We start from the raw sequence: 23,733 nt of genomic DNA, 5'->3' as shown, positions 1-23,733 counted from the left end.
GATAGAAGCGGCACTATGACCACATTCTGACCCCGGGTCCGCAGAACCCGTGCTGAGTACTTCTTCATCGGTCCACAGTGCTCTTGTGCCGACAGTGCATGAACGGGTGCCGAACAAGGACCCTAAGGCCCCTCAGCACTGCCACGGCTCTAGACATAAAAAGCCATCTTCGGTGCGGCACTGCTCTCAGTCCCTGGTACTGCTAAAGAAGAAAAGGCCAGAGAGGGGTCAGTCTCCCCCGCCAAAATCTAAAGGGCCTGTGGCATCCACAAGCACCTCACAACCCTCAAGGGTTTCGTCAACTCCTACCCCAACTGGGGTTCAGTCGAGTCTGAACCCTACACAGTCCCCAGATCGCCAAGGTGACCACCTCCAGCTCCCGTCTATGGTGGAGGCATTTGAGGCAGCTAAGGACCTGATGTTCCTCCCATAGAGGAGGGACAAGTCGCCAGTGACTGTGCAGCCTCACTTCCAGTCAAGGGGCAAAGCAGCACTGATGGCGCACTGATCCCCATCCCACGTGCACTTCTCCCCGGCAAAGCCCACTCATGCAGAGGAGCCACACCAATCCCTGGCCTCTCGGAACCGCTCTCTGGGAGCCCAGGTCATAGCTACTCAGTGGTCCTCCTATTCAGAGACCTCGGAGGCAGAATCCTATCACTCCAGTAGGAGCAGGAGCAGGAGGTCCAGATCCCGCCATAGCCAACAGCCCTACCCAGCACCGTGGCCTCAGCAGTGGCAGCCATCATCTCAATGGCCCTTTTGGACACCCTGGGCATAACACCAGAACCAGGGACATGTCAGGGACCTGAGGTCCCGGTTGGCATCAGTGTCATCAGCATCCTTCGTCCCCTCACAAGCACCGCCAGCAGTGGCACCACCGACTGAAGCACTGGCACCGCTGTTACACACCACAGCTCTGGCACTGACCCTCCCATCAGCGGCACCACCGATGGCTTCGGCTGCGACTCCACCGGCATCAACAAGATCAGCATCGCTGGATCTAGCAGCTTCAGCACCAACTGCAGCACCAATATTTCCACGTCCAGCGGCCCCAGGACCGCACCCCCTGGAATTCCACGTGCCGAGAGATCCATGGGGCACTGAAGGAAGTGAGCAAGGTCCGCTGCCAGGCTTCTCCTCCTCATCCTCACCGGATGAAGTGGTTGCAAGAACATCAGCGGCCCCAGTTCTGGAGAATAATAGGGTATGCCAGCAGCTCTTATGACATGCTGCCCAAAACCCGGGCATACAGGCAGAGGTGGTGGTGGAGGAATCGGACCCAGTCGTGAACTCCTCATGCCCTCCATTGCAGGTCGCCCTACTGGTGATAAAGACCATAGTCGACAAGACTAAGACTTTGTGGTGGACCCCTGCTTCTCTGGCCCCTACAGCCAAGAGAAATGAAAGGAAGTACTTTGTCCCTTCTAAGAGGTATGAACACTTATATACCCACCCATCCCCCAACTTGCTGGTAGTTGATGTAGCCAATCAGCGAGAGCACCCAGGCTTCCAGGGTCCCTCCCCTAAAAATAGGGAGGTGAAAAGACTCGACCTGTTCAGCAGGAAGGATGATTTAGGTTGGGATTGGTCCTGCTTTGAGCAGGGGGTTGGACTAGATGACCTGCTGAGGTCCCTTCCAACCCTGATATTCTATGATTCTACAACTCTGCATCACAAACCAGCAGGCCATCATGAGCAGATATGCACACAACACTTGTGCAATGATGGCCAAGTTTGCAGAGCTCCTGCTGCAGGACTCTTGCACTAAGTTCTCCGCATTAGTGGAGGAAGGGAAGCTGGTCTCCTGAACTTCCCTACAGGTGGCATTGGATGCAGGAAATGCAGCTTCATGTACACTGGACATGGGGGTTGTAATGTGAAGGGGTTCCTGGTTGCAGGTCTCTGGTCTGTCCCATAAGGTCCAGCAAACAATCCAAGACCTCCCCTTCAAAGGCTTGACCCTATTTTCTGAAAAAACGGATAAGAGACTTTATACTCTGACGGACTCTAGGGCCACCTTAGGATCTTTGGGGCTCCACACCAGCCACCCAGCATAGGCATTTCAGACCACAGCTTCCGTCCAGGTTCTACCAGCCCCAGAACCACCAGGACACCCCTCATAGGCGAAATAGGAAGAGTAGAAGGAGGCAGCACCCCTACTTGGGGCAGAGCTCTGGCCAGTCCAAGCTTCGGCCAGCCCCAGATCCTGCTTTTGAAGGTGCGGTCAAGGACGGCTCACCAGTTCAAGATCTGAATCCATCACCTCTTGCCTTCTCATCCCTTTTATCCCCTTTCTACCATGCTCGATCCTGTATCACCTCAGACCGTTGGGTGCGCCACATGGTAGAGCTGTTCTCAGTGGTACCAGATGACAGAACAAGGAGTAATGGTCTCAAGTTGCAGTGGGGGAGGTTTAGGTTGGATATCAGGAAAAACTTTTTCACTAGGAGTGGTGAAGCACTGGAATGGGTTACCTAGGGACGTGGTGGAATCTCCTTCCTTAGAGGTTTTTAAGGTCAAGCTTGACAAAGCCCTGGCTGGGATAATTTAGGTTGGGATTGGTCCTGCTTTGAGCAGGGGGTTGGACTAGATGACCTCCTGAGGTCCCTTCCAACCCTGATATTCTATGGTTCTATGATATTCCATCCAATTCTGTGCCCTTCTGCCCTTCCACCCCACTTTCCTGTCCCTCTTCAGGGACCCCTTTCACGAGCAACTTCTAATTCAGGAAGTGCACTACCTCCTCTTGGTATGGACAGTGGAAAAGGTTCATCAGGACCAAAGGGGCAAGGGCTTCTATTTCTGGTATTTCCTAATTTCCTAATACCGAAAGCCCAGGGTGGCCTCAGACCCATCCTGGACCTGTGGGAGCTCAATAAGTTTGTCAAGAAACTCAGGTTCTGCATGGTCTCCTTGACCGCCATTATCCCCTCGTTGGATCCAGGGGACTGGTATGCCGCCCTTGACTTGAAGCATGCGTATTTCCACATAGCAATAGTTCCACCTCACAGACATTACCTCAGATTCGTGGTGAACAGCAGCCACTATCAGTTTACTGTCCTCTCTTTTGGCCTGTCAGCAGCACCTCGAGTTTTCATCAAATACATGGCAGTCATTGGTGTGTTCCTGTGCAAGCGCCAGATACAGGTTTTCCTATACTTCAACAACTGGCTAATCAAAGGCCACTCCAGATCCCAAGTGGAAGAGCAGGTTGGCTTCATAAGAAGGACCTTCCTCTAACTAGATCTCCTTCTCAACGAGGCCAAATCCACACTTTCCCTGGTACAGAGGACACAGTTTATAGGTGGTGTACTGGACTCAACTCAAGCCAGGGTGTACCTCCCAGAAGCCAGGTTTTGGTCTCTAGGGGACATCATACGGGGCCTCAAACAGTTCCCTACAACCACAGCAAGAAACTGCCTGAAACTGCTGGGGCACATGGTTGCGTGCACCTATGTAGTTCAGCATGCAAGACTCAGACTTTGCCCACTCCAGTCATGGCTAGTGTCAGTTTATCAACCAGCTCAAGATGCTCTGGACAGCATTGTAACCCTGCCTCGCCCCATATTAGACTCCCTCTTGTGGTGGCTCAACCCACAGGTAATTTGTGCGGGAGTACCTTTTGCCAGCTTCTCGCCATCCCTTTCATTAATGACAGATGCCTCGGATCTGTGCTGGGGGGCACATTTGGGAGACCTGAGGACTCAGGGCCTCTGGTCTCAGGTGGACCTCACTCAACACATCAATGTCAGAGAACTGAGAGCGGTGCGCCTGGCATGCCAGGTTTTCAGAGCCCACACATCAGGCAGATGCGTATCAGTCCTCATGGACAACACCACGGCAATGTTTTATATCAACAAATGGGGGTGCACACTCCTTTCCCCTGTGTCAGGAAGCCCTCATGCTGTGGGACTTGTGTAGAGCACCTGCAGGCATCATACCTCCCCAGGATACAGAATGAGTTGGCAGATAGTGTCAGCCGAGTTTTTTATGGCCACGAGTGGTCCCTCCGGCCGGATATAATGAGCTCAAATTTCCATCTCTGGGACTTTTCCCAGATAGACCTGTTCACCACACACAGCAACAGGAAGGGTCAACTATTTTGCTTCTTCATGTATCGCAGCCCAGGTTCTATCACGGATGCCTTTCTTCTCCTGTGGGGGGACCATCTGCTTTACGCGTTCCCACCAGTACCATTGGTCCACAAAATGCTCCTCAAGGTCCAAAGGGACCAGACCGGGTTATACTGATAGCTCCAGCCTGGCCATGCCAGCACGGGTTCACATCGCTCCTGGAAATGTCTGTGGCAATCCTGGTCACCTTACCGTTGGTCCCGGATCTGATCATGCAGGATCACGGCCGCCTCTGGCACCCAAACTTAGAGTCGCTCCACCTCACTGCATGGATGCTCCATGGCTAAATGCCATGGAACTATCCTGTTCTGATCAAGTCAGACAAGTTCTCCTTGGCAGTAGCAAGCCCTCCACAAGGGCAACATACCTAGCCAAGTGGAAGAGGTTCTCTCTCTGGTCGAAGCAGCGCCATCAGTTGCCGACAGTTGCCCTGATCCCATTTATATTGGACTCATCCTGCATCATCTTAGACAACGGACTCTCTCTATGTCATCCATAAGGGTCCACTTGACCGCCATCTCAGCCTTCCATCCAGGCACAGACGGCCACTCAGTCTTTGCGAACCCTATGGTCAGCTGTTTTCTCAAAGGCCTTGACAGACTCTACCCGCAAACACATCAGCCTGTCCCAGCTTGGGACCTTAACCTGGTCCTCGCCATACTTACGGACCCTCCATTTGAACCACTGGTGATATGCTCCCTGCTTTATGTCTCATACAAGGTAGCGTTTCTGGTGGCGATAACCTCAGCTAGGAGAGTGTTGGAACCCAGGGCCCTTACATCTGAGCCCCCTTACACAGTATTCTTTAAGGACAAGGTTCAGCTCAGGCCACACCTGGCCTTTCTCCCTAAAGTTGTCTCCCAGTTTCACATCATCCAGGACATCTTCCTCCCAGTGTTCTATCCTATGCCACATTCCTGAGGCAGGGAGTGAAGGCTTCACTCATTGGATGTCTGCAGAGTGCTGGCCTTCTATATAGAGAGAACTAAGCTGTTCCGAAAATCTGTCCAGTTATTCGTAGCAGTGGCAGACAGGATGAAGGGTCTCTCCATCTCATTTCAATCATACCATGCATATCATATCAGGCATTCCGGAGTGTTATGGCTTGGTGAAGGTGCCCGCTCCACCAATCACTTCACACTCCACCAGGGCTCAGGCCTCCTCAGTTGCATTCTTGGTTCAGGTTCTCATCCAGGAAATCTGCAGAGTGGCAATGTGGTCCTCGATACATATGTTTATGATGCACTATGCAATCACACAACAGACCAGAGATGACGCAGCCTTTGGATGAGCCATGCTCCAATCTGTGGATGGCTCTGCCCCACCTCCTGGACTCTGGCCTGTGAATCACCTGGTTGGACAAGCAAAGAAGAAAAAATGGTTACTCACCTTCTCGTAACTTGTTCTTCGAGATGTGTTGTTCATGTCCATTCCAATACTCACCCTCCTACCCCTCTGTTGGAGTGGATGGCAAGGAGGAACTGAGGGGGGTGGAGGGTCGGCAGGGCGCTATATTGGGTGCCATGAAGGTGCAACTCCAGGGGGCAGCCAGGCTGACCCTATGGATGCTGTTAAGGGAAAAATCTTCTGCCTGGTGTGCACACGGTGTGCCCACACCTGGTTGGAATGGACATGAACAGCACATCTCAAAGAACAACAGTTACAAGAAGGTGAGTAACCGTTTTTTCTCGTTCATCCTCCCTGTTGAAGGAAAAGGCTCAGGTAGGGGCCATCGAATTGTGGAAGTAAAAGCGTGGTTGCGCAGGTGGTGTCAGAGAGGGCTTTGGATTCTTCGACCATGGGATGTTGTTCCAGGAAGAAGGATTGCTAGGAAGAGATGGGATCCACCTAACGAAGAGAGGGAAGAGCATCTTTGCAGGCAGGCTAGCTAACCTAGTGAGGAGGGCTTTAAACTAGGTTCGCCAGGGGATGGAGACCTAAGCCCTAAGGTAAGTGGGGAAGTGGGATACTGGGAGGAAACACAAGGAGAAGGGTGAAACAGGGGAGGCCTCCTGATTCATACTGAGAAAGTAGGGCAATTGGCTAGTTATCTTAGGTGCCTGTACACGAACACAAGAAGCCTGGCAAACAAGCAGGAAGAATTGGAAGTCCTGGTACAGTCGAGGAACTATGATGTGATTGGAATAAGAGAGACTTGGTGGGGTAACTCACATGACTGGAGCACTGTCATGGAAGGACAGGTGCTGGAGAAAAGGTGGAGGAGTTGCACTGTATATAAGAGAGCAGTATGATTGCTCAGAGCTCCAGTATGAAATTGAAGAAAAGCCTGTTGAGAGTCTTTGAGTTAAGTTTATAGGCAAGAGCAAAAAGGGTCATGTCATGGTGAGCATCTGCTATAGACCATCAGACTAGGAGGATGAGGTAGATGAGGCTTTCTTCAGACAACTAACTGAAGTTTCCAGATGACAGGTCCTGGTTCTCATGGGGGACTTCAATCACCCTGACATCTCCTGGGAGAGCAACACAGCAGTGCACAAACAATCCAGGAAGCTTTTGGAGAGTGTTTGGGACAACTTCCTCATGCAAGTGCTGGAGGAACCAACTAGGGACTGTGCTCCTCTTGACCTGCTGCTCACAAACGGGGAAGAATTGGTAGGGGAGGTAGAAGTGGGTGGCACCTGGACAGCAGTGACCATGAGATGGTTGAGTTCAGGATCCTGACAAAAGGAAGAAAGGAGAGCAGCAGAATATAGACCCTGGACTTTAGAAAAGCAGACTTTCAGTCCCTCAGGAAACTGATGGGAAAGATCTCCTGGGAGGCTAAAATGTGGGGGAAAGGAGACTAGGAACACTGGCTGTATTTTAAATAAGTCTTATTGAGGGTGTAGGAACAAACTATCCCGATGTGCAGAAAGAAGAGCAAATACGTCAGGTGACCAGCTTGGCTTAACAGAGAAATCTCTGGTGAGCTTAAACACAAAAAGGGAAGATTACAAGAAGTGGAAACTTGGACAGATGACTAGGGAGGAGTATAAAAATATTGCTCAAGCATGCAGGGGTGTAATCAGGAAGGCCAAAGCACAACTGGAGTTGCAGCTAGCCAGGAATGTGAAGGATAACAAGAAGGGTTTCTACAGGTAAGTTAACAAGAAAGAGGTCAGGGAAAATGTGGGATCGTTACTGAATGGGGAGGCAACCTAGTGACAGATGATGTGGGAAAAGCTAAAGTAGACAATGCTTTTCTTGCTTTGATCTTCACAGACAAGGTCAACTCCCAGACTGTTGCACTGGGCAGCGCAGTATGGTGAGGAGGTGAGCAGCCCTCAGTGGTGAAAGAACAGATTAAGGACTATTTAGAAAAGCTGGACATGCACAAGACCATGGGGCTGGATGCAATGCATCCGAGGGTGCTGAGGGATTTGGCTGATGTAATTGAAGAGCGGTTGACCATTCTCTTTGAAAAGTCGTGGCTATCGTGGGAGGTGCCGGACAATTGGAAAAAGGCAAATATAGTGCCCATCTTTAAAAAAGGGAAGAGAATCCGGGGAACTACAGACCAGTCAGCCTCACCTCAGTCCCCAGAAAAATCACCGAGCAGGTCCTCAAGGCATCCATTTTGAAGCACTTGTAGGAGAGGAAGGTGATAAGGAACAGTTAACTTGGATTCACCAAGGGCAATTAATGCCCGACCTACCTCATTGCCTTCTGTGAAGAGATAACAGGCTCTGTGGATATGGGGAAAGCGGTAGACATGATATACTTTGACTTTAGCAAAGTTTTGATACAGTCTCTTACAGTATTCTTGCCAGAAAGTTAAAGTAGTATGGATTGGATGAATGGACTCTAAGGTGGATAGAACGCTGGCTAGATCGTCTGGCTCAAGGGATAGTGATCAGTGGCTCCATGTCTAGTTGGCAACTGGTATCAAGTAGAGTGCCTCAGGTGTCAGTCCTGGGTCTGGTTTTGTTCAACATCTTCATTAATGATCTGGATGATGGGATGGCTTGCACCCTCAGCAAGTTAACGGATGACACTAAACTGGGAGAAGTAGATATATTGGAGAGTAGGGATAGGGTCCAGAGTGACCTAGACAAATTGGAGGATTGGGCCAAAAGAAATCTGATAAGGTTCAACAAGGTCAAGTGCAGAATCCTTCACTTAGGATAGAAGAATTCCATGCACTGCTACAGGCTGGGGACCAACTCGCTAAGCAGCAGTTCTGCAGAAAAGGACCAGGGGATTACAGTGTACGAGAAGCTGGATATGAGTCAACAGCGTGCCCTTATTGCCAAGAAGGCTAATGGCCTATTGGGCTGCATTTGTAGGAGCACTGCCACCAGATCAAGGGAAGTGATTATTCCCCTCTATTTGGCACTGGTGAGGTCACATCTGGAGTATTGCATCCAGTTTTGGGACCCCCACTACAGAAAGGATGTGGACAAATTGGAGAGAGTCCAGCAAGGGCAACTAAAATGATTAGGGTGGGACATGACTGTGGGAAAATGGGGGACATGACTTATGAGAAGAGGCTGAGGGAACTGGGCGTATTTAGTCTGCAGAAGAGAAGAGCAAGTGGACATTTGATAGCAGCATTAAACTACCTGAAGGTGTAGTTCCAAAGAGGATGGAACTAGGTTGTTCTCAATGGTGGCAGACAACAGAACAAGGAGCAGTTGTCTCAAGTTGCAGTTGGGGAGGTCCAGGTTGGATATTAGGAAAAACTATTTCACTAGGAGAGTGGTGAAGCACTGGAAAGGGTTGCCTAGGGAGGTGGTGGAATCTCCATCTTTAGAGGTTTTTAAGGCCTGGCTTGACAAAGTCCTGGCTGGAATGATTTAGTTGGGGTTGGTCCTGCTTTGAGCAGGGGGTAGACTAGATGATCTCTTGAGGTGTCTTCCAACTCTAATCTTCTATGATTCAGTAATGGACTAATACCATTGTCAAATTCTTTTTGTTCCTAACATATTTTAAAATCTCCTTACTGTCCTTGACTCTAGTGGCCACAGATTTCTTCTTGTGTCCTTTGACTTCCACTATCAATTTTCTACAGCTCCTAATTTCTGATTTATATTATACTGGGTTTGTGGGCAAAATTTGGATGAAGCTGGTAGGATCCAGACCTGAGTTTTTGCAGCACTATTGGGATGGAGCACATCAGTGTCCAGATTTTTAAAGTGCAATAAGAGTGGCTAATTGTATTTTGGGAATTAGGGGCTAAAACCTGGCAGATTCAAGATGCCAAATCTGGGTATTTGTCAGACTGCTGTGTGTAGCAGCAGCACCATCCACACTTGTTCTCTATTTGTGGGATAAATTAGAGATTTGTGCCACACACTGTCTGGATCACAAGCTGCATCTGGGGCTTTGCAGCACGTGTGCCACAGTGTCAGGCTCTATTAACATCCAGATTTACTGCTGTATCAGGATCTTCTACTCCTCCTCTGATTAGGCATCAGAATTTGGGGATGGGAAGGAAAAATTGGCAGGATGTGAGTTTTTGCACCTGTGTTATGCTGCCATGAGGCTTGGCTGGGGCACCATAAGAACCGAGTCCATTGATGCTCCAGGGCTGGAAAAAAATGGTAGGTGCTAAGCACCACAGGCAGCCCCCCCTCAGCTCCTTCCCCTACCCCCAGCCCGCCTGATCAGCTGTTCAGAGGCACTGGGTGGGAAGAAGCGGGGCGCACGTGCGGCCTTGGAGGAAGGGGTGGAGAGTGGCCTGCTTGGTGCAGAACGGCCTTCAGCACACGTGGCTTATTAGTAGTCGGCCTCTCAGCTCAGGGGTTTCAGTTACTTTATGTATTAAAGTACCAGCGCGGGCTCGGCTCAGTCTTCGTTCGGGGGGCTGGGTTGGGTTCAGCGTTTGCCATCACTCGCCTCGATCAGCCAGTTGCAGCTGCCCTGAACTGTGCTTGTTCCTGCCCCTCCCCCCTCCGCCGTCCAGGCCACCCTTGGGCCCGCCCATGGCGTGGGGACGCTGCGGGATTGCGGTTCGCTCGCGCCAGGGTGAACCGAGGCGGTTCAGTCAGCACGTTCCCGCCCCGCGCCAACCGCCGCCCTGTAGGGGGATGCCGCGCTGCAAGGAAGGGCTGGCGCGCGCCGCCGCCTCCTATGTGGTGGGGGTCGATGTGGGCAGCACGACGCTGCGCTGCCACGTCTACGACAAGAAGGCGGCAGTCAGAGGCGGCAGCAGCAAGAAGGTGAATGAAGGAAAGCGGCTGGGGGGGAGGGGGCTCAGCTCCACCCACTAGCACATGTTATGGGGACCTTGTTCCTCTTCCCCTTCCGGGCACCGTGTAACCCGCGCTCCTGCCCCCCGGAGTCGGGGCTTTGCCGTCACCCCGCCCCTCCGCGGACAGACTCTGCCTCCCCGGGGAGAGGGACGCGCCTTCTGGCGGTGGCTGAGACCCTCCCTCAGCCAGCTTCGTTCCTAGGTCGCGGGAGAGCTGCCCGGGCACCCTCCGCGCCTCCTGCGGCAGCCTGCTCTGCCCTCCCGCTGCTCGGCAGCTGCGCGAGGGGGGTGGGGAGGTTTGTAGGGGTTTCTCGGGTACGAAGTGAGCAGAGCCCGTCTCTCTCCTCTGGGGAAGGAAGCGTTTTGTAGCATGTGCTAATGACCGGTTTCAATGCGCCCTGTTGCAGTTCTAGCGTCTTGCGGCAGCGTTTGCATGTACTTCATTCAGGATTTTTCCAGCCCTATTAAAATCGCTTAGCTTGCGTAGAACGTGTTTCATTGCGGAGGAGCCCCAGACACTTCACAGATGTGCGCTAGGACTAGCGAAACACGGCGTGTTGTACGTGGGGAAGGGATGTTGTAGCCACGGAAGCCCTGGTAAAACCCCTTCTTTTACTAAATGTGCTGTGTGGGGTGGGCAAATCGCAGCTGCAGAGCTGCATGCGGCTCGCAGAGCCCCACACGCCCTTCCCTCCTCCCCCATTCTCTGCCTACCAGACTGGGGAGGAGTTGGGGCTTCCACCCTGCAATAAGTACTGGGGCTTCAACGCTGGAGGAAGTGTCTGATGGGTCCTGGCCACTTTAACAGGAGTGGGGCTTCATCCCCTAGCTCCAGCACGCTTCTCCCATGGGGCTGAAGCCCTGAGACCCCTTTCCCCACAGGGCAGAAGTCCCGAGTCCTGGCAGGTGGACACCATAGTGCAGAATCCCCCAAACTGCCCTCCCCGCAGCACCACCATCATGTCGCAGGGCAGAAGCCTTGTCAGCTCTCGAACTTGTGAAGATTATCATATGCAGTACTTTAGAGGGTCACTGAGTTTGGCCACCCTTGTGCTATATCCATGCAGAGCAGACAGACCTTTGGTTTCTAAACTCTCATCCTATTATCTTTTGCACTTCACATAACAAACCACATGCATATGAAACACATATATTAAACTACATATTACTCCATTTATCTCTTATAAAGACAGAGCTTGCTGGGATTTGACCATCTGGTTCCAGAGAGTGTTGGTGTTTAGAGTCAGAGCAGTCTTTTTATTAAAAAAAAAACCTTTTAAGCCAACCAAATGGCTACTGGGCCATCCTTCACAAAACATAATTATAGTAACTCCTCACTTAATGTTGTTGTTATGTTCCTGAAAAATGCAACTTTAAGTGAAACGATGTTAAGCAAATCCAAATGGGGGGGGGGGTGTTAGGTTCCAGTGAATTTTTTTTTTTTTTTACTGTATAGTACAGTACTATAGTTGGGAGATGCCCCCTCCTTACCCCACACAGGCACAGCCCACTGGTACTGGAAACAATGAGGCAGGCAAGGAAGCTGAAAGTGCTGTTGGCTAGGAGAAGCACGTTGTGCAGCAGCTGCGGCAGCTTTCCCTACTCTGCAAGCACCAGGGGTGGGGGCTCAACCCTTGGCCCACCCATGCCACCTCTTTCCCCCAAGCCCTCACCTTTAACCCACCTCTTCTTCCCCCCTCAAGCCCTTTTACCCCGCACAGTGCTTCCTCGCTCCTCCCTACCTCCTGCCCACAGCAATCAGTTGGTTTGTGGCATTCAGGAGGCAGGGAAGGGCCGGGGAGCTGGCTGTCTGAGTCATCCTTCCTCCCTCCTGAACCCCACAAGCCAGCTGATTGCTGGGGGGGGGAAAGATGCTGATCCGTGGGGTCTGCTGGCGGGTGGGAGGCATTGGGGTGGGGGCGTAGGAGAGCTAATGCGGGGCTGCCACCTGTGGACAGAGCAGTCAGCCAAACCATGTTATAGTGAAGCATTGCACAACTTTAAATGGAGCATGTTCTATAAGGGACGTAAGATCAAAACGTTAAACGAGAGGACATTAAGTGGGGAGTTACTGTATGTTCCCTCTGCTTCCTAGCAAAACTTACTTGTGTTCACTCACCTTTGCTATTTGCTTTTTTTGCTCAAACCACTGTAATAATTTAACTGCCTCGAATTTTGTGCCACAAACAAACCCACATCTGTGAATTTGTGTAAAGCATTGGTCTCTAGCTCAATCTTCTTTTAGAGCTAGTGGGTGCTAAAATCAAATAAAAATTCAAGTGAGTGAGAACCAAGATGGTTCTCAAATGAACTATTTTTCATGTCTGTTAACTATCAGGGCTAGAACCAAGTGCTGTGTGTTCACTGGAGGCTGATCCATGGTCCCACTGGTTATCAAAATGCTTTTGATATTTACTCCTGGGGGAATTCTGCACAGCTGCATGTGTGCAGAATTCATGTCCCCTGCAGTTTTCTTTGCTTCCCCACAGAAAAATGACTTTCTGACAGGGAAGAAAAGGAAAGTCACAAGCAGTCACATGTCCCTCCCAGGCAGTGCGGGCATATTGTTTTGAGTGCCTGGAGCAGCCGGCAGAGAGGTAAGTCACTGGTGCGAGGCTGGGGATGCCCCAGCCAGTCATTCACAGGCTCAGCTGCTAGTCCCAGCTGGGCTGTGGAGGATGGGACTTCAAGAAGCAGCTGGCGCTGGGTTAGACCCAGCTCAGAAACCTCCCCTGGCTGCAGGAAGCTCTGCACTACCTACCCCCTTTTTGCCTCCATCACTCCTCGGTCGCAGAGGGAGGGGTCACTGTACAGGGAGCTGCTCCCCTATCTGCCCAACCGCCATGCACCCAGACCCCCCCCCATACCTGCCCCCCTCCACACACAACCCCCCTGACTGAGCCACCCTGCACCTGAAACCCCACCCCACCAAACCTCACCCCCTGCACCCAGGCCCTCCTGCCAAGCCTCACCCTCGGCTTGCATCTGTGTCTTCGCCCAGCCTCTTCCCCCTGCATCTGGACCCCCACCACCACCCATGCACCCAGACCACACATTGCACTTGAGTCCCCCCCCCGCACCTGGACCCCCACCCCACTGAGCCCCAACCAGCTGCACCTGGACCTCCACTCTACCAATCTCCCAGCACCTGGACCGCCTGGCTGTGCCCCAGCCACCTTCACCTGGATGCCCCATGCAGAGTCCCATTCACGTTGCATCGGAACCCCCCAATTAGCCCCTGTGCATCCAGTTACCCCACTGAGCCACCCTCACCCAGATTGCCACACGCCTGGATCCCCCCACACTAAGCCCCTCCACGCTTGGTGTAACGGGTTGGATCACAGAAACCCTCCTGGCAACTGCCAACTGATGTGCCAAGACTACTACTTCCCCACTTTCCCTGCCAGCTCAGGACCCCAACACCTTGTCTTGCTAAGCCAGACATGCCCATCTGCTCCAACAAAGACCCAGGGTCTGAATTACTTGCCTCAAAGCTGCAAACTTAACTGAAAGCAGCTAACAGAAGTGTTCTTGTTCTTAACACTCAGATGCCCAACTGCCAATGAGGTTGAAACCCAAATAAATCTGTTTTACCCTGTATAAAGCTTATACAGGGTAAACTCATAAATTGTTCGCCCTCTATAACACTGATAGAGAGAGATGCACAGCTGTTTGCCTCCCCCCCCAGTATTAATACATACTCTGAGTTAATTAAAAAGTGATTTTCTTAAATACAGAAAGTAGGATTTAAGTTGTTCCAAGTAGTACAAAGTGAATTACCAAAGCAAAATAAAATAACACACGCAAGTCTATGGGTATGGCTACACTTGCTTTGAAGTTTCGAGTGTGGTCGCAGCGCCAGCGCTGGGGGAGAGCTCTCCCAGTGCTGCACGTACTCCACATCCTCTATGGGTGTAGCTTGCAGCACTGGGAGCCGTGCTCCCAGAGCTGTGGCACTGTTTACACTGAGGTTTTACAGAGCTGTATCTTGCAGCGCTCAGGAGGGTATTTTTTTCACACATCTGAGCGCCAAAGTTGCAGTGCTGTAAAGCACCGGTGTAGCCATGGCCTATATCTAGTACAGTAGTACTACTAAATACAGGAAATCTCACCCTTAGGGTATGGCTACTTGCAGCTACACAGCACTGGGAGTTAAACCTGTCTTCGTACAGCAGAGTAGGGAAGGAGCTGCAATCTGGCCACACTGACAGCTACCAGCGCCCTGTCATGGCCGCATTTGCAGCATCTGCAGCGGCATTGGGAGCTGTGCATTATAGGCAGCTATCCCAGTGTTCAAGTGACTGCAACGTGCTTTTCAAAAGAGGGAGGTGGGGTGGAGTGTGACAGAGCATGGGGGAGAGAGAGTGTGAATTTTTGGAGCCAACACTGTCAGCAGCTGTCTTGCAAGTTCCGACCCATTCACTGAAAGCAAATAGTCCTCTTTGTTTTTTCCTCACAGACCAGATAAGCAGCCTCCCTGAAACAGACCCCCCGCCCGCCGTGCTGCTTCTGTCCTCAAGCCCCTTCCTTCCCCTCTCTTCAAGCAAACACTAGCTGTGGGTGTTCCAAAGGGAGCTCATTCACAGCAAACAGTAACTGTGTTTGTTTTTTTGATAAGCAGCTCCGGGAGCCCCAGTTCACAACAAAACAAACAGAGGCATCACAACAAAACAAAGAGAGTTATCTTTGTTTACTTAGGATTATGGGAAGGTTCTGGAGGTCAGTTACAGCGTAGTAAGATTATTCCCTGTTTACACTGGCACCCTAGTGCTGCTGCAGCAGCGTTATACTCTTTATTCCTCTTGTGGAGGTGGAGTACAACCAGCGCTGTAGCCAGGGAGATACAGCGCTGTATGTGCCTTGCCAGCGTGGACGGGGAGCGAGTTACAGTGCTGTAAAGCCATCAGCAGCGCTGTAACTCTGAAGTGTAGACAAGGTCTTAGAGATGATTCGATAAGTTTTTTTCACAGACTGGGCACCTTCCTAATCTGTGCACAATCCTTTCCTCTAGTACAGCCCTTGTTCCAGCTCAGATAGTAGCTAGGGGATTCCTCATGATGGCTGCCTCCCCCTTTGTTCTGTTCCACCCACATATATATATCTTTTGCATAAGGCAGGAATCCTTTGTCCCTCTGGGTTCGCACCCCTCCTCTCAATGGAAAAGCGCCAGGTTAAAAATGGATTCCAGTTCAGGTGACATGATCACATGTCACTGTAAGACTTCATGCCCACTTGCCAGCACACAGGTATACAGGAAGACTTACAGGTAGAGCAGAGTCATCTGAGGTCAATTGCCTGGTTAATGGGAGTCATTAAGAACCCAACCACCATTCATGGCCCACACTTTGCATAATTACAATAGGCCCTCAGAGTTGTATTTCATATTTCTAGTTTCAGATACAAGAGTGGTACATTTATACAAATAGGATGATCACACTCAGTAGATTATAAGCTTTGTAATGATACCTTACAAGAGACCTTTTGCATGACGCATATTCCAGTTATATTAGCATATTTTCATAAAATCGTATAGAGTGCAACATCACAGTTGGATCCTGCCAGGCTGAGCCTGCTTGCTCCACACCTGGATTGGGGGCCAGAGCTGGGCACATGTGCGAGACTCTGTCCATCTCACGTGCTATCTTGGTGTGCATAGTATGGAGGGGCAGGACCTGGGGTGTTTCTGGGGCAGGCCTGGCCCTTGCAGTGCGTCAGGGTAAGGTGCAGCCTCACCACCGAGTCTGTGTCCCAGGGCAGGGGGAGGGCTACGCTACATGGCGATCTCCCACCTCCATGCAGTCAGTGGCCTCTGCTCCCCACTGCCGTGCTGGAGCCTCCACATTTAAAACATGCAGAATTTTTAATTGTTTGGCATAGAATTCCTTCAGCAGTAATTGGTTGAAGATTGAGTATAGGAAATCCTGGACTGCAGACTAGTGTAATTTTCATCTTTGATATACTCTCTGGGTAATTGTCACATCAAAATGTGAGCAGCCAGAAAATGGCTGTAGCCATGTTAGTTCTGGAGCAAGACTGGACAAGGGTATCCTACTATATTATGCCAGAGAATATACTGAAATATATTAATTTTGATGATGAAAAAGTCCTTTCTTGGGAAGATGGAAGAGAGTAGTATGCACTTGTATGGAGATTATTAGGGGTTAGGAGCACTGGTTGTTGTCTCAACTCTGAAGATATTTTTTTTAACTCATCTTGGGCAAGTTATCTAGTATCTTTCTCCCTCAGTTTAACTCTCTACATTACAGGTATAATAATGTCTACATCACAGTTGTGTTGTGAAGCTTAATGTTGGCAGAGTGCTTTGACATCCTTTAATGAAAGGTGCTACATAACTGCAAAGTAGCATAATTAAATTATACTCTGAATTAGTGGCTGCTGTTTAATATTTTCTTCACAGAGTTTGAGTGCAGATACGTCATGATGATGAACGTGACTGGGGTGCAATATAAGCATTTAAATAGAATATTATATTGGTCACAGGAGCAGCTCAAAGATCAGTATTAGACATAAAAACTGCCTATTGTTTCCTTCGAACATTCCTATACTTTGGATGCAAGAATCTTGTAGCCTTTTATATTTTTAATTTAGTCTACCAATAATATACTGATAGAATTAGTAGTAAGGTGAACTTCAAATGTGTTAAGTTCCAAAGAAACAGAAGAGAGAATTTTATCTGTCCTTGATTTGAAAAATGTATATCATGTTAGCTTTTTTGTTAGACTGGTTAATATTAAAATTTTGTATAGACATTGGATTTGCTATTTAATGTTCAGTTTAATTCTTGATAGAGTTTTTTGTAGTTTTCTTTAATACATAATTGGCTAATACCCACTAAAAATAACTTTTATTAGTCCTTAGAGAGAACCCTGCAGTACAGCTCAAGTGCTGAGCTGGTAGCTATATTCTAATGCAGTTAAAACATCTGTGACCCCTCATACATGAAGTAACAGTTCAGTGGTAATTCAGTTAAACAGTTAGCATAAAAACACTTTCATGTGTTTTGCAGTTGAAAATGGTGTGCTAAAGTTTGTTTTTAATTTTCCATGATTATAATTCAGAAGCACTCTAGTGGGTTGTCAGTTCCTGTTTTAAGGCCACATCTATGTGTGTGTGTGGGGGCGGGGGGGCGTGTGTGTTTTAAAGCTGGTTTAAGCAAACAGTGTAGATGGGGGCGCCAATCATTATAGGTTGGTCACAACTATCTTCAAATGTTTTTTTTTTTTAAAATGTTTGCGACTACTCTGGATGGTGCTGAATGAAGCAATTTTTGAAAATGTCTGTTTTAGTGCAGACTGGGACTGACTCACAAATAAGTTCGGTGATTTTTTTTTATTGTATTTTTTGTCTTCATACTCAATTGTGTACATGACAGAAATGCCACAGAGGTTAGTAAAATGGGTTGTTTTTGGTTTCTAAACCCAGTACAAGATCAACACACACTGATTTATTAAGTTAGGATTGAGATACATCAGCGAAGGTGTGTAGGCTGGTTTGGAACAGCACTCAACTCAACATGCAATACTGAGCTCAACACAGTGTTGTAAGTTTCTCATTTTGGAGAACATTACTGCAGAAAGTACAGTATGGACATTTCTTGGGGCTTGTCTACACTGGCACTTTACAGCGCTACACCTTTCTCGCTCAGGGGTTTGAAAAAACACCCCCCGAGCACTGCAAGTTTCTCCTATGTAACATGCCAGTATAGGCAGTGCACCAGCACTGGGAACCATGTCCCTCGTGGAGGTGATTCATAGCTAGTGTGTGGAGACTGTGGGAACCTTTTAGAATATGGTGGGTACCATGCTTCTGAATTCAGTGATTGGAATCTGTAGGTAGAAAGTTCTGGGCAGTCTTTCTTTTAAGCTATACAGACCTTCAGAAAGGGTTCACAATTCAAAACTGACATAAGACTCAAAGTTTGTTACTTTCATCGTGTTGTAAGTGAAGGTTTTGGTTTGTCATTTTTATTTATTTCATGTGGCATTTTTTTTTCTTTTTTTTAGTCTACTAAAAACAAACAAACCAACCCCACAACATTTCTTCTTCTTAGGCCATGAACAGGATAGATAAAAATCAGTGATTTCAAGACTTTTTTAAAATTGGATTTTTTATTTTAAATCAAATTTTTTGATAAAAATACATTTTCCTTTTAAAAAATAAACCTGTTTATATTTGAATTTTAAATTGACAATCTGTTAAGGCCTAAATTTAGTATAATCTCTAGAATCATTTAAATTGAATAAAAAAATTTTTGCTTCTGAAGTGTTAAAGAAAGGCAAACTACTGAACTGGTAGAAATCACTGACTAAGTACTAGGAACCAGAGTTTGCTGAAGTGCTAAACAAGTTTTTCACAGTAGTAGCTTCTTCAGATACAGAAACCGTTTTAAAATGTTATTTTTGTGCATTTTAAGTGAATTCCAATTTCTATCCAAATGAAGCTTGACACAAATCACATTGAAAAAATGAATCATCAACAGGTAAAGTAGGGGTTGCGTAGTCTTGTGCCAAATTCATTACATACACCAAGGGCTTCTTGCATTCCTCCGTTTCACTCCACAAGTTCTGGGTGCCAGTTTTTTATCTCCCTCGAATTCAGGGACTTGTGCATCTCCTCTCACCCTGTACCATTGCAGAAGTTCTGTTTGCCTCCACTTCTCCCATGCCAGCGGCTGTGTGCCCGTATGTCCCCCATTCCCTTTTGCCCCTATACTCCCCATTTCCCCCTCCTTCCCCATTTCAGGATCCTACATTCTCGCCCTACCAGGGGATCTGTGTGTGCCCCCTTCCCCTATGCCAGGGGCTTTGTATGTGCCCCCTCTCACCCTCCCAAGCAGGGACTCTGTGTGGCCCCCATTCCAAGCTTCCCCATGCTTCCTCCCTCCATCGCTCAGTGTGTCCCTTTTTCCCCCATCATTATTTCTCTTCTTTCTATCTGAGAGATAAGTCATTCAGGCAGGGGTGCCTAGCAACTTTGCTGACCAGGGCAGAAATTGTCTTCAGTGACCCCGCAATTGTCAAGGGGATGAGAAATAAAGTGGTCCAGCGCCTCCTGGAAGTTGGTGCACAGGGCAGTTTCCCTGCTCGCCTCCCCCTTGGAACCAGCCAGCATTCAGACTGTCAACTTGTTAAACTGTGTTGGGAGGGTGATCTGAGAGGGTAGGGGTATTGTTATGCTGGAAGGCATTAATTGGTGTCAACCAGCTCTTTGATATATAGAGGATTACAAAGGTGGTTGAAGTTGTTAGATGGGAGGATCCACACATCCACCATTCCAGTTTTCTGATTTTCCCCAAAATCAACAGGGTTCTGCCCATGGAGACCTGGATCATTCCCAGAAATGTAATTCATTGGATGTGGTGTTCAGAAGTCATCATGTTACAGACAAACAGAAATGCCATCAAGTTGAGTAGAAGGCCTCGCAAATTTGATCATTCACCAACTTCTAACCAAAACAAATTTTTTTTTTAAATTTTGAATCTGAATAGATGTATGTTAAACTATATTGTTGTTTAAATAAATGTGTACTGATATACTGTATCCTCCTGGTTAGCAAAAAGAAGTATCAATGTATACCAACAAATGAGAATAAATCTTTCTTTAGGAAAATAACTAATAAGTAAAACTATCAAACAAGATTAAAATAATTTATTTTAATTATGGTTTCCTTCCGGTTGGCTTAAATCAGTCTAAAATATGGAATATTGTTATTTGCAGGGGAAAAATAGAAGATCCAGGATAACAAAATCTAAAAGAATATACAAAGCATGTGTTATCTACCTTTCCCAATTTTACATGGAAGTTGTAAAGTAACAACATAATTATGATAAAATAAATGAGCAGATGTTTAGAAATAAAAGATCCCTTTTAATATGTGTGGCTTTAAAAAAATTGTTAAACATTTACATTTGTTGCAAGTTTGATTTAAGACTGTACTTAAAGACTACACTTAAAGTGCTTTCTATACCTTCTTTCTCAGCTTTCTGAGCAGAATTTCCTTCCTGCTGGAGTGCAACAAAAACTAATTATTTCTGCTTTGAAAACATTAACACAGTCGGGATAGGATTTTCTCCTGCCTAGCAAGAAACCTAAATGCTACAAGCCTGAACTAAGAACTTTGTCATTACTGTATGTAATTGATTCCATTTAACCAATTCTAGCTCTCATCTCTACCTTTTTCCCTTTATCAATAAACCTTTAGATTTTAGATTCTAAAAGGAAAAAAAAAAAAAAAAGAAGAAACCTAAATGAGCCTACTTGTTCCACTTCAGTAAGCAGGAAGGCCAATTAAAGCTTTCGGGATGAACCCTTCTGTATTATGGGCTTATTAAAGGGAACATTTTAAATGTAAAGGGATGAGAGCCATCTATAATAATATTCCTCCAGTGTGTCAGTGGAGTTACAGTGGGATTGTATACTGCTCCCTATTGTGTATACTGCAGGAGCCTTGACACTCCTAGTATTGTTACTGTTCATAGTAATACTGTACTTCTTGTAAACAGGTAGAAACACTTTATCCTCATCTTGGCTGGGTTGAACTAGATCCTGAAGTTCTGTGGACTCAGTTCATGGATGTAATAAAAGAGGCAGTACAAGGTAATCATTCATGAAACCAAAGACTAGTAGTTGATGTTAACTAAAACAATTTAATCTAGTAGTTATGTTTGTACTTATGCAACGTGTCATCTCCTGAAAACGTATTAATATTGCTGAATAGGAAACTACAAAATACCTTAAGAACTGGCTGACAACCTAATCTTGTAAACCCTTATGCATCTAAATAACAATACATGAAAATTTTCACATGAGCATGTGTTTACAGGATTGGGCCCTTATTTAGTTATTTTAATGAAGCTTTCAGTAATAACTTACCAGAGAGCAACAAAAATCTCAAATTAATACTAATTTTGGTTCACTCTCTATAGTCCTCCAGTTTAAATGGGATTTCTTAACATATCCTTTGGGCGAAATTCAGCCTTTGGAATCTTGTATGCAAGTCCCTTTGAAATCAACCAAAGCGCCGTTCAGGGTATGTGAAGACCAAATTTAGTCCTTAAACATTTGTATAATTTCTGGAACACTAATTTTGAACTTAAAATAAAAAAGGTTATTATACAAAATTAGTAAATCACTTAGCAAATATGAAATTCTACAATTTAACTTTTTTTAAATGTAAAGGGACATTGTCAACTTAAATCATATATAGTAAACAGACACTTCTTACATTACTAATACTATATTAAAATCCAGTTTGCATGTTGCTAGTCATGCTTTTTGTTCACTTTCTGTATTTTGATTTATTTTTCTCAGCATAAATAATGAAAATCAGTGAAGTCAGCTGCATGTTCAGGTTATTAAAGTTGCAGTGTTTGGGTTTAAACTCTGAGGAAAAGTTTGTTTAAAACAGCTATTTTCACTGGAATTTAGAAAAGATAATTGTGGAGATAGTTCTATTTCTAGAAGATTTTATAAAAGCATTCATTTACTAAATATAAAATTTAGACCACATTTAGTATGTTTGCTTTTAATTCTAGAAATATTCATTTAAAGAGTTCTGTCGTCTTGAGTTTGAATGGTTATATGAAGTCCCTTTCAGTAGCTCAGAGATCACAAATCATTTTTTTCTTAGATTTGTGAGCTCTATGGGGCAGGGATACTTTGTCTGTATGAGTGCTTCCACAAACTGATAATATCAGTAAGACCTACATTGTGAGGGTGAAGCCTCTCCATTGTCCGTGCAACACAAAAGTGATTTTGTTTATCTATAGGACTTTCTTGCCTTTCATCTAGCCTATGTTATGTTCCCAAAGGTATCTAGAACATCCCTATTGAAAGTCTCATTACTTCTGCCATGGGGGCACCGTAGTTGTCTTCCCCTCTTGGTGCTTCCTGAATAGGCCTACAGGGATTGCCTAATAAAAATATAGGCAATGAAAGGGCCGATGTGCAGATGTTGTTTTTGTAAAATCCAGGATTATGTGTGCAACTATTTTGGAACAAATTGGTCTAGCTCTGCTGATCTATGCTGTGTACTTGGTCATTTCAGCAGGTATGTCATTGTTTAGCTGTCCAACGGGTAAAAATCAGTATTTATTACATTTGTTGAATAATTTCCTAACTTTCCATAAGGTGTATATTTGTGTCATGTTATAATATTAGCATAAAAGTGATTTCTCAACTTTTAAAATATATTTTTGCTTTTAGCTGCAGGACTACAAATGAATCAAATTGCTGGTCTTGGCATCTCAACACAGAGAGGAACTTTCATTACATGGAACAAGTATGTACAGTGTGTGCAGGTTAAAATGAATGTATGTTGCAAAAGTGTATTGATTTGCCCTATAAATGTAAGCACTTTAGGTTTTTTATTTGTTCTGTAAAGAGCTTACAACCCAACTTTATATGAGCACTGAGAGTGAAGATAACCTATAGTAGAAAGGGAGGTGAGGCGAGGGAAGGACAAAAGTTACAGCAATAAAATCATGCAATTACTCAGTTTAGGTATACAGCTAGATGTTTGTGTAGTGCATATACTCTGATTTACTTTCTGTAGGCAGTGTTCCTGACTGTTACCCAGTTCTTCCACAGAGTTAGAGAACAGTGTATGTGAAAGAACTATGGATGTGTCTAGTATGTCATGAAGAGCCTAGTGAATAAGGTGTGACTTTTTTTAATTGTAGAAAAGAATTGTTTGGTGAGGGGGTAACTCCTTAACAAAAACAAAACAAAAAAAACTATTACTGCACAATCCAGGCATAGATATTGCTATTGGAGATCTTAAGGGTAAAAGTTGAGACACTGAGTCACAAGTGCATCCAATTTACGTTTAATCATTTCAGACAGAATTATTGTCACTTTATTAAAAAAAAAAAACGAGGAGTACTTTTTGGCACCTTAGAGACTAACAAATTTGAGTATAAGCTTTCAGAAGCATGCATCTGATGAAGTGGGCTTTAGCCCACGAAAGCTTATGCTGAAACAAATTTGCTAGTCTCTAAGGTGCCACAAGTACTCCTTGTTCTTTTTGCTGATACAGACTCTGAAACCTGTCCCTTTATAGTGTCTGGACATACATTAATGCCAGACAAATAACAACAGATGAGACAGAATTGATAAATGGGCCCAAATGAGCTCGTTTTGGGGCCCTGGAAGTTCTTCCACCTTCCATGATAGTCCTTGCCTTCTCTGATCTTAGTCTGGTCCTTCAGTCTCATTCTTCAGTTTCTACTCCAGTGTTTCTCCAGTTTGGGACTATGTTCTTTTATATAGTTCTGTATTACAGATGACTTAATCTTTATCCAATCGGCTTTTAAGATATCAACCTTTTGGATTTTAGGTAACCTGTACATTACTGTTACTAGCTTTACCCGTTACTTTGGAGTAT

The 23,733-nt window shown here is 46.5% G+C and overlaps 1 protein-coding gene across 5 annotated transcripts in view; it reads left to right on the top strand.

Moving 5' to 3' along the window:
- The first annotated feature begins 10,143 nt into the window (after window positions 1-10,143).
- GK5 (glycerol kinase 5) overlaps window positions 10,144-23,733 on the top strand; it is a 105,562-nt gene continuing 91,972 nt past the window's right edge. For 4 of the 5 annotated variants that reach the window (XR_007776030.1, XM_050965975.1, XM_050965974.1 and 1 more), the window contains exons 1-3: window positions 10,144-10,297; window positions 20,852-20,945; window positions 22,554-22,629. Coding sequence is in view for 4 of the 5 variants with exons in the window: in XM_050965975.1 (XP_050821932.1) it covers window positions 10,166-10,297; window positions 20,852-20,945; window positions 22,554-22,629 (302 nt within the window). In the remaining variant the exon portion in view is untranslated. The remainder of the gene's footprint in view (window positions 10,298-20,851; window positions 20,946-22,553; window positions 22,630-23,733) is intronic. The other variant, XM_050965976.1, reaches the window with a different exon arrangement.

Source organism: Gopherus flavomarginatus, chromosome 8 (genome assembly GCF_025201925.1).
Source record: "Gopherus flavomarginatus isolate rGopFla2 chromosome 8, rGopFla2.mat.asm, whole genome shotgun sequence".
Lineage (NCBI taxonomy): Eukaryota > Metazoa > Chordata > Testudines > Testudinidae > Gopherus > Gopherus flavomarginatus.
This window is presented reverse-complemented; position numbering and strand designations above follow the sequence as displayed.